Source organism: Toxorhynchites rutilus, unplaced genomic scaffold, assembly GCF_029784135.1.
Source record: "Toxorhynchites rutilus septentrionalis strain SRP unplaced genomic scaffold, ASM2978413v1 HiC_scaffold_27, whole genome shotgun sequence".
NCBI lineage: Eukaryota > Metazoa > Arthropoda > Insecta > Diptera > Culicidae > Toxorhynchites > Toxorhynchites rutilus.
The window spans coordinates 38,930-49,835 of record NW_026599839.1 but is presented as its reverse complement, the minus strand read 5'-3'; the positions used below and the strand labels follow the sequence as shown (position 1 = coordinate 49,835).

At 40.9% G+C, this 10,906-nt stretch overlaps 1 protein-coding gene across 1 annotated transcript; it reads left to right on the top strand.

The window, feature by feature from the left end:
• The first annotated feature begins 4,284 nt into the window (after window positions 1-4,284).
• On the top strand, window positions 4,285-10,669 carry LOC129781915 (uncharacterized). The gene is made up of 3 exons (XM_055789416.1): window positions 4,285-4,451; window positions 9,818-10,173; window positions 10,236-10,669. Exons 1-3 carry the CDS (start codon window positions 4,285-4,287, stop codon window positions 10,667-10,669), a joined length of 957 nt encoding a protein of 318 aa, XP_055645391.1.
• Window positions 10,670-10,906: the final 237 nt, after the last annotated feature.

Sequence of the window (10,906 nt, the reverse complement as noted above, 5' to 3'; positions counted from 1 at the left end):
CGCGTTACGATGTGTCGTGTTGTGGTCGAAACGCACACGCAATACGGGGTTTGGGGGGAGGAGGCGCACCGGAGGGGACAAGAGAAGATGCTGCTGCCAAGGGAGGGTCCAGCAGCAAACCCTGGCATTGAGCACGAGACAGCGCGGGAGACAATGCAGGTCCCACCATTTTAATCGCTACGCGATTGAAAAAAAAAGTCTCAAGTTTGGGATTGTGGGCGGAGACAGATCAATTTAGAACATTCCGATCGATTGTCACGCGCCAACAGATGGAAAAACAAAACAACAATTTTGATTTGAAACTGCATGTGTTACGGTTGACAATTTGAGGTTTGTAGGCGGTGACGAGTCATTGTGGAACATTCTGTAGAGCTGCCAGATGAAAAAAAAATAAGTTACCAAAAAAAAACTGGAAGCTCGCAGCGTCATAAAGTCTTGACGTTTCGGTTGTGAGACATTCGAATCCTTTTGTCGGGAGTGGTGCAGGATCCGAAAGGGAAGTTTACAACTTAATTACGACCGATAACCTCAGCTGAACTTGTTTCGCCTTTTTACCCGTTGTGACGGTGCCCAAGAAAACAAAAAAAAACAAACGCATTCTAGGTCGGCAGAACCGAACCGAATTGGAGGTACCCTGGAAATGGTATATATGCCCTCTAATTGAATCACTTTATGGCGACCGTCTTGACAACAAAAGCAGAGATGAGACCCCGGTCCAGAAGCCTCGCCGTCTCTCGTGGTCTTCTCACTTCGGGACCGGTTATTTATATTTTGTTGTTTTGAGTTCAGAGTTTATGATGATTATTGTCCATCATCATGCTCAGTTTTTGTCGTTCGTTCCTGTGTGACGTCCCAAAACGGCATCAGAAGCCGGCCAACAAGCGTTGATGACAAGTCGTCCGAACTGTCTCACGTCTTGCATTCTTTCACTCTTTCTCCCTATCGGTCTGTCTCTCTCGGTAAGGATCGTAAAGCAATAAAACTTTATTGGAAGTATGAGCCGTCTCCGAACGGTTCGCATCGTTCGCATGTGATTCCGGGAAGATTGGATTGGTTTTTTTTTTCGAAGCAGTAATGTGTCATCCATCGTTGGCTCACAGTCCGAGCGACATCATTATTTCTCTCATGTGTTTTTAATTGGCACAATTATGGCCTTCAGGAAAGGATCCAAGGGAATCGGCCGCGCCGATACTTTGATGTTCGTCCGATGATCGCGCAGCCCATGGCAGGAAATCACGTCGAGAGGGGTACAACTTTACAACCCCAAATCTGTGCTGGCTGACCCGGAGTGGCTGTGGCTGATAAGCTAACGACGGAGGGAAAATTTTATCTCCGAAAGACGTGTTTTGATTAGGCTCCAGCACCAATCGATTTCCCATCCCAACCAAATCGTCGCACGGTGCCCCCCTGGACCGTTATTATAAAAAAAAGTGACCATCAAAACCAAGTATAGGGCTCGATTCCCTAGGTAATTTTACACCTCTGAGCAATTTTTTTTAAATATCCCTAGTCGAATTTTCAAGAAATCTTGATTTGAAGTTTTTAGGTCAAAAAAATCAAAATAATCATAATTCTATGTACTTAATACCGCCAAGATACCTCCAAAAAGGTTCAACAAGTTGTCCGAGATGTTTTCAACCGGAAGGTACATGTTACCGTTGTTACAATTGTAATTATTTACAACTGACTTAACTCACTAAACAGGCTTAAGTACAGGGTTTTCCAACTTTAAATTCCGGAAGTAAATTGAAATAAAACACACTTAGAATTCGAATTTCGATGAAACTTTTATTTCAAATTAAAGTTTGGTTTATGCCATTATGTGTGAAATACAACATCATTCAAATGTCCACCTAGGGCTTCCTCGCACACCTTGACCCGGAACAGGTAATTTTCGATGACTTTTCGGCACATATGGGGCGGTATCTCGGTCATAACTTCACGAATGTTGTCTTTCAAATGTTCAAGAGTTTGCGGAGAGTTGGCATGGACACGGTCTTTCGCATAACCCCACAAAAAAAGTCTAGCGGGTTCAAATCGCATGATCTGGACGGCCAATTGGCATCACCAAAACGCGAAATTATGCGTCCCTCAAATTTCGTTCGCAATATGGCCATGTTCGGTCGTGTTGTGTGGCAAATGGCGCCGTCCTGCTGAAACCACATGTCATCCGTATCCATATCTTCAATTTGTGGCAAAAAAAAATCGGTTAACATGTGGCCATAGCGCTCACCATTCACAGTTACCGTCTCGCCGTCCTCATTTTCAAAGAAATACGGCCCGATGACTCCACCAGACCATAATGCGCACCAAACAGTGACTTTTGGCGGATGCAATGGCCTCTCAACAATCACGTGTGGATTTTATGAGCCCCATATACGGAAATTTTGGGTGTTCACAAAGCCACCGAGCTCGAAATGTGCCTCTTCGCTGAAGAAAATTTGATGCGAAAATTCAGCATTTTGCTGCTGTTGTTCGTTCACCCAATCGACGTATGCCCGACGCATTCCATGGTCACCACGCTCTAATTTTTGTACCAGTTGGACTTTATATGGATGTAGGTGCAAGTCCAAATGCAAAATTCGCCACAATGATATGTTTGACAAGCCCAATTGCTGAGCACGCCGTGGAATCGAAACATTCGGGTCATCCTTCACACTGGCAGCAACAGCAGCAATATTTTCGGCCGAACGCACATTACGATGATGCACAGGCGTCACAATATCCGCTACGGATCCAGTTTGTTCGAACTTACGCACTACATTAGCGATTGTGTGCTCTGTAGGCCGTCCATGACGACCAAAATCCGTCCGTAATGCTCGAAAAACATTTGCCGCTTTTGCCGGCGATGCTAAAACGATCCATATTGTAAAATGGCAGACATTCAACTAACGATACGACGCTTTGGTTGACAGCTATGTCAAACGGTTGTCAGCGCAGGGCTGTATACTTTCGGAAGCCCGAAATGGAAATCCCTGTATGTTGTTTATACGGTTTACTTTGTAATAATTAATACAGAGGAAGAAACGATCGGCTAAATAAAAATAGCTTACTTTGTTTTATTGCCGACCAACTAAAAAAAAATCAGCGGGCATAGTAGGTTTTGAAGTTTCAAAATATCCCTAATCATTAGGCTCCAGCAACGTTGACAGACATTGAGCACGTGGTTACGATATAGTTGTATTTTTTCTTGTGATAATCTCGTGTGTGCAGTTTTCCCTTCAAAATGGATCGTAATGAAAAAAAAACAGAAAATTGGTGTACGTACTTTGTCTTTCAAGGACAACGCCACTTCGACCGATAAGTGAAAGTACAAAAATTGTTATCGGACAATTTCTGCAAGGTTTCGAAGCTGGAGAAAACCTGTATCCGTCGGTCATCTGCACAACATGTCGCGTGGCGCGTGGGGAGTACACCAAGGGAGGTACTAGGGTCCCCAGGATTCATAATTACAAGCTCGAAAATTCAGTTATCACGCGATCCCAGGTAAATGAAATGGATGTAGGGTAAATGGATCTAATTTCGGACTAAAAAACTGAAATCTTCAATATTTTGATTAAAACAACTTGCCTAATGGAACAAAAACATGTGAATTTTTAGACCCTGAAGAAAAATTGGTAAAAAAATGCTTTCCTAAAGGATTTTAGGTATGGACCCAATTTCATGTACATACGCCCTTCACCCTAGTATTTTATTTAGAACATACTTTGTGTTATGCAATCTGTTCATTATATAGGTATGGTAAAAAGTATTCGAGCGTCGGGAGTAAAAATCGAACCAGGTGTAAGGAACAAGCTAGTGGAGATGAACTGACAACTAAAAGATTTGTTCGAAGTAGTTCAGTTGTCCAGCGTCACGGAAAGGGTTGCATCTTCGTCAGATCATGTTGTTGCGTATTGCACGAATGTACCCGAGCTCCTAAACCGTATTAAGTTGTCAAGGTCAACTGCTGGAGATGATTGTCTCGTTAAAATTGGAATTGACGGGGGTCGGAGCTTCTTCAAAATCACGTTATCTTTGATTTTCCCACCAACGGAGCATCTAGCTGAGAATAGATTCAAGGATGATGGCGTAAAGAAGCTATTTATAATTGCTCTTTCGCCAAATCTTGCAGAGAAATACGATAATATTTCTTGGTCGCCGGGGACCTCAAAATAATCAACATTATTATCGGCATTATGGCACACTCCTCGAGGAACCCGTGTCCATATTGCGAGGCCCTCAAAAGTGAGTTCGGCACAACAAATGGTATCTCGAGAACAAAAGGTACACTGCAACCGAAAAATGGAAATGGTTGGAAAGAACTCTGCAAGCTGTGTCAATGTCCCTCTAGTTTCCGGTAACGATGGAGACAAAATCCTGAACCTTTGCCCGCCTTCGCACATCACGCTTGGACTCGTTAATACGATTTTCGAGTCCGTCGAAAAGAAGGCGCCAGACTGGGTAGACTTGTGAGTGAACCAAGTGCAGGTGAGGCATCAACAGATGACGTACGGGTTTACTGGAAGAGCCTGCCACGCGCGTGTAGACGCTGCCAACTGTTGGGCAGACAATCCCGAGCTTTCAGATTACGCCATTGCAAGTTATGCTACTGAACAAATGTTAAAAAAAATCTTATTAATTTTACGATCTTCAGGTTCTGAAAACATCAAAACCATGTACACCCAGGTCTTTTTTACGCGGTGGATAAGTACCTCGTAAAAAAACCGTGTTAATTGAAAAATCCGCGTAAAAAAACCTCGTATAAAAAACAGCGTAAAAAAAACCTGGGTGTACACGAAATGCTATTCGTTTAATCTGTAACATGATTTTGAAGAGTCAATCGTTGAATTCACAAACAGCTGGGAAAATCTGCAACTGCCGTCTACGTCTAAGTACCATATCGCTAAGTACCACGTTAGTGAGTTCTGCAATGAAACAGGTAGAGGACTTGGATTCCACAATAAGCAGGCTTCCGAGTCTGTTCATTGTGATTCCGACGAGATCATCGCACATTCACAATGATCGCTTGATAAGTGCATTGATTCATTGTAACAGTAATCATATGTGTTAGGGTTAGCTTCTTACTATTAGCATGTAACATTCACTTTTATTTTACGTTTCTCCATTAAAAAGCACCATTACTGAATTGAAAATCACTTTTTATTTTTCATTCCAAAGCAAGCAACACTTAAGTTAAACTAAAACCATTAAACCATATAAACAACATACTTAAGCCTGTTTACTGAGTTAAGTCGGTTGTAAATAATTACAAATGTAGCAACGGCAACATGTACCTTCCGGTTGAAAACATCTTGGACAGCTTGTTAGACCTTTTTGGATGTATCTTGGCGATATTAAGTAGGGTAGGGCGGGGCTAGTTGGGTAAGGGTCATAAGGGTAAGTTGGTCAGTGACGACATCTTGGAATCTGAGCGTCCAAAAAATTAGCGATCTATGGATGAAAAATAGCGAATTGCTGATACAAAAAAAATTAGCAAAACGGAAAAACTTTTTATTAAGGAGGTTAAAAAATACGGACATGGTTCCGATTTCGCCAAAAATCATTCACGGTTTCCGCATTATAAAATGTGTTCTAAAACTGGTTTATAACGATGAAAAAAATCGGCTCAAACGTAAAACAAAGCATTATTGTACGTATTAGCTTTAAGTGTTAATGGAAATCGCTTTTGAAATAATTTTTGTTGAATTTACATAAATATTCTTTTTCATATACAGAGGGGTTAGTTGGTCACACAAATTGATCGTTTGAGAGCAACGCATATAAAATTTTCAGGTATGCTGTGTTTCATTACGCAAGCTATAAACAAATATAGAAGGCATATGTTTTACTGCTAAACCCAGTGTATTTGAAACGAGACAACCACCACACAAACCACTTGCAATATAATTGTCATATTTATATTTTTGTTGTAAAATTTTCAATAAATATAATAAACACTATCATTGGATATCAGAACTCACAATAATGCATTGAGTAATGTAGCATACCTGGAGGCTATTTCTATATACTTTGGGGCGAACGGTACAAATGTCATCAAAACAAATGCAAGCGAGAATGCAAGCAGTTGTGCGTCGCAGGGATGCCAGGTGATTTTTTGACTTGGTACGAGAAAATGTCTTCATCATAATATCGGAGGAAAGTTCTTGACACAAAAACGGAACTGTGATAACTCTATTTGTTTATTTTAGCTTTGAAATTTTGGTTGTAACTCAAACCATATCCATGAAACTAATTGTAGAAAAGGCATTTAACCGGAAGACCTTCGATTTGTGAAGTGGTCGTTTGAAGGATCTAGGTTAATCTATTGTATAGTAGGGCCAAAATAATAGAAATTCAATGTCAAAATCATTCGAATTTTCGAGCGCAAATGATCTAATGTCTTCTAGAGAGAATATGTATTCGGACCGCTTCGATCGCTGAGACTAAGCGTAAGAACACACTGGACGGCTCTCCCGCGCGGATTCCGCAATGACAGACCGCCGCGAGGAATGTGGAATGTGAATGATATAAAACACACAAGGCGGGGCGGGTGTGTACGGTTCCAAAATCACTGTTGCACGGTCTCATTCGCTGCGGTGGCTCGATGGAAATAAAGCAAGGCGTCATAAATGTACTCTCAGGTGAGCCATTACGTGAAAACCACTCTGCGGTCATGTAGCTGCGAATACTCGAATTCCATCCAAATAGTCGAGAAATTCAATATTTCAGACGTCTGTGATCAACTTCTCTCTCCCTCTCGCTCGCTGTCTTTATGTACCGCCCCTCTAATCAGCTTACTGACCAAACAGTTGTACCTTGTACCATGGACTCATCTTGCATACGTCTATCACAATATAATAATGGCAGATAGTAAAACCGTCGAAAGCCGCTGAATGTGTTTCACAACAAGCTCCTGCTTGTTGTCATTGTCATTGCAAAAATCGCGCGGTAGAGCCGTCTAGTGTGTTTCCACGCTAAAGCCCTACTTTTTTGATGATATTTTCGGCCAAAAGTTAGAATTTCATGGAAATAATATCTTTTAAAAATCCACGTACGCTATCATACTGAAATTTCTTCACATATTTCATAATGTCTTCAAAATGTCTTCACAAATTCAAATGTCTTCAAACCTGGCATCTCTGGTTCACCACAAAGAGGAATAGAGACGAAATCGCTAGAAAGGATTGTCTGACTAATTTTCAACGATGATAATTTGAAATTTTCGTTAATTTGTTTTATTACTCGCTACATGATATTAGTTAACTGTTTTTGTTTTGATTTATAATGAAGGAAACTTCTAATGGAAAAACGCTTATTATTTGCTCAAAAATAACATGCCTATTATTGACCAATTTACCCCGTGTGTGAGGTTAGTTGGTCAATTTACTCTGAAATACAAAGACGTTAAATAAAAGAAAAATGTCAAATAATTGATTCTCTGGTTATTTCTCATTGAAAGGGTAAAAGGTAAGCTTCATTGTGGTGCATAACATTCTAACGCAAAACTTCGTACTACAAAGTTATAACCAAATTTTTTCAAAAATGACCAACTAGCCCCGCCCTACCCTACTTCGAATTATGATTATTTTGGTTTTTTTTTGACATAAAAACTTCAAATCAAGATTTGACCTAAGACCTAAGGAATTGAACCCTATACTTGATTTTGATGGTCACTTTTTTTATAACAACGGTCCAGGGGGGGGGCACCGTGCGTCGCACTCGTATCATGGACATCATTTCTGTGCACTGCTGCTGCATCACAAATAAACTTAAGACTGGCGCAAACAGATCACGCCGCGCTGGAATTGTTGTTGATTTGGCAAATTTCACACGAATCGTTCAGCCGTTAAAGTAGTAGCAGCAACTGGAAAATAGCACTCGAGTACAAACTCAATCCAATCATTGCACGGGACGGCTTAAGCGGGTACCGTTGCCGGGAGTGAAATTATTGACCACCTTCCACCTTCCCGCGCGGCCGGTATGCAAAAGGCGCTAATAGCGATTAATCTGCGATCGATCGAGCCACAGATAGTCATATTCGTGGCATCGCAGTTTATTCCCGTTAATTTCCACCTCTCTTCGGGCCGAATCGATTTGGCCGCTGATCATCGGACCGCGGGGACGCCGAGTTGCATGTGGATCACGCCGCCAGTTAATACGGGTTATCGCGCGCCGCATTTGCCGTCTTATTGAAATCGGAGTAAATCGAGGAAGGAAATAACGCACACAAAATCAAAACTAGCGCAAATTGAGCGCGTGACGGAGTAAGTGTGCTTTGCCATTAGCTAATAGAGCGTGAAAGTGGCCGAAATTACAATTTGAAGCCACTTTTTTTTTCTATCGGGACATCAAAAGTAAATATCGGGGGAAAACTTTCACGCCTATAGCGATCGTTTTGGGGTTGGGAAGTGAATCCAATGGCAATCCGTCAATCTGTCAAAATCCCAGATTCCTAGCGAACGGTTCAACTGTTCGCTAGGAATCGTTGACTCCACTATCGGTACAGTGAACTCATTCCGGTAACATGGTGTGGCCACTTATCACTTTGTTGCGGTCATAAAGGTGATTTTTATTGCACCAGAAGTGGAAACTACTTATATATACGCACAGTTTATTAGCCCCCAGTTGCGCTCATTGAAAGTTCGCGTTGTGGACGGACAGAATAATTGTGTGATGATTTCAACTGCCACCGAATAGAATAACGTTCGCGGGACCCCGGTTTAGTTTGGAAGATTCTGCATTGCACCATCAATGCTTTTCCTTCCCGATTTGATTCAATATAATGGGACGTGCTCATTATGAATAAACTGACACCTGATATAAAATTTATTCATTTTTTTTTCAATTCATTTATTTTTAAGGCTCAATCGCATGAGCTTTGCGGAGCCACTAATTCATGATTTGTTCATACAGAATTTCAACTTAAATCTATGTTTAGTAGGTTTCGACTGATTACTCGCGGTTTACTCCAGGTTAGAGGGGTAACAATTTTTGTTGGACGGGTCAGGTTAGGGATATGGATATGAGGTATCGTTGTCTCAACCGAGAGTTGCCGCATGCACTGTAGCATTGTGCATAATGACCAGTGATAGCATCTGGTGTTCGACTATCTGTCGAGGGTGGGCGACGGTGAGATGAGGGGACAAGACAAACAAACTTATAACGAAATAGAAAAAAACACAAGAACATTAAATTCGTATAGGGTATCTGCTCCTATAGTAGATGTGTACCAATAGTTGTACTATCTAGGGAATTAATTATATTTCAATATAAAATCAACTTGTGCAACCAAAACATCGGTTTGAAACGAAAATGTAATCATTTTATAACAATGTTAACCCTTGAATACGCCTCATCTGTTCAATTTAGGACTAAATTTGTATTAATAAGAAGCATGTTTCTGAATATGGTAATTTGTTAGCAATTTCAAAAGGAGTACATCGAATTTCGTAATGGTATATCTTCATTCTTAGAGACAATCAATTCGAAATATATGGCTTACTTACTTGTAATTAAGTTGAATTGAAATTGTTTATGTAAAAATTTAACAATAAATCCAAAACTATGTAATTTTTATGGATAGCCACTATTCACACACTATTTTGTTCAGTATACCTATAGTTACCCTATTTCACGACACATGCAATGTGAGGTTAAACATTGGATTTTTTTGACACTTCTTTGCAAACACGCTAATGTAAACAGTTGTTTTCATTTGTTTGTCTCGATATTTTGGGAGATTTTCAGCTGTAATTGCGAAAAGTTTACAATTTTCACGTAAGTTATGATCAACTCCATAAGCATCTGTATTGATTTTTAACTTTTCCCATGGTAGAATAAACAAATTCAGCAAAAAACCACGGAAGAAAATTCATCGGGTTTACGACGAGGAACTATTACAAAAGTGCTTAGAATCGGTTAAAACAGGAGGAAAGACTATATATCGTGCCAGCAAATCATTCTGGATTCCAGTCTCGACAATTCGTTTTCGCATGGGCGAGAAATGGACCAAGAAAATTCGCAAGGGACCTCCAACGGTGCTACACCCAGACGATGAAATAAAAATCATTCACTGGCTCAAGGAGATGGAAAGTAAGGGTTTCCCTGTATTTAAGGAAACTTTTTTTCATAAGGTCAAAAGTTTCTTTGAGAACAACTCGAATCCAAATCCTTTTAAGAATGGTGTACCTGGTATGAGATAAACAAATATCTATGATTGATTGATTGAACTGATTCATGAGTATTTATTTTAGGACGCAAATGGTTTGCAGGTTTTTTGAACCGGCACAAAGGACAAATAACAATCCGAACTCCGGAAGGAGTATCGGCAGCAAGTAGTGTGGTTTCCGAATTCGATATCCGAGGCTGGTTCACCAGAGTCGAGAAGCATATTGAAGACAATGGCCTTGGAGAGATCCTGCTTGAACCGAATCGTATGTATAACGGAGATGAAACTTCTTTCTTTCTCCACCCAAAAACCAAAGCGATGTTGGCAACACCTGGAAACAGAAACATTCATGAGATAGAACATGCTAGCCCTCACACAAACATTACGGTGATGTTCACTTTCGGAGCAGACGGTTCCATGGTGCCGCCGGATGTTATATTGCCAATGCAGAGGATTCGACAGGAACTACTACGAAGCTTTCCTGGTGATTGGGGCATTGGCAAAAGTCCCAAACGATGAATGGATGTTGAGAATTTCATGTTGTACGTGAGAAATATTTTCTACCCATTCCTTGTGAAGAACAAAGTCAAGTTTCCGGTAGTGTACTTTGTTGATGGGCACTCGTCTCATACTGCTGCGGAAGTAGCCGATCTCTGTCTTGACCTCGGAATTATATTGGTAGCGCTCTATCCTAACACGACGCGAATTACTCAGCCTGCCGATGTATCCATCTTCAAGCCGTTGGAGAACGCTTGG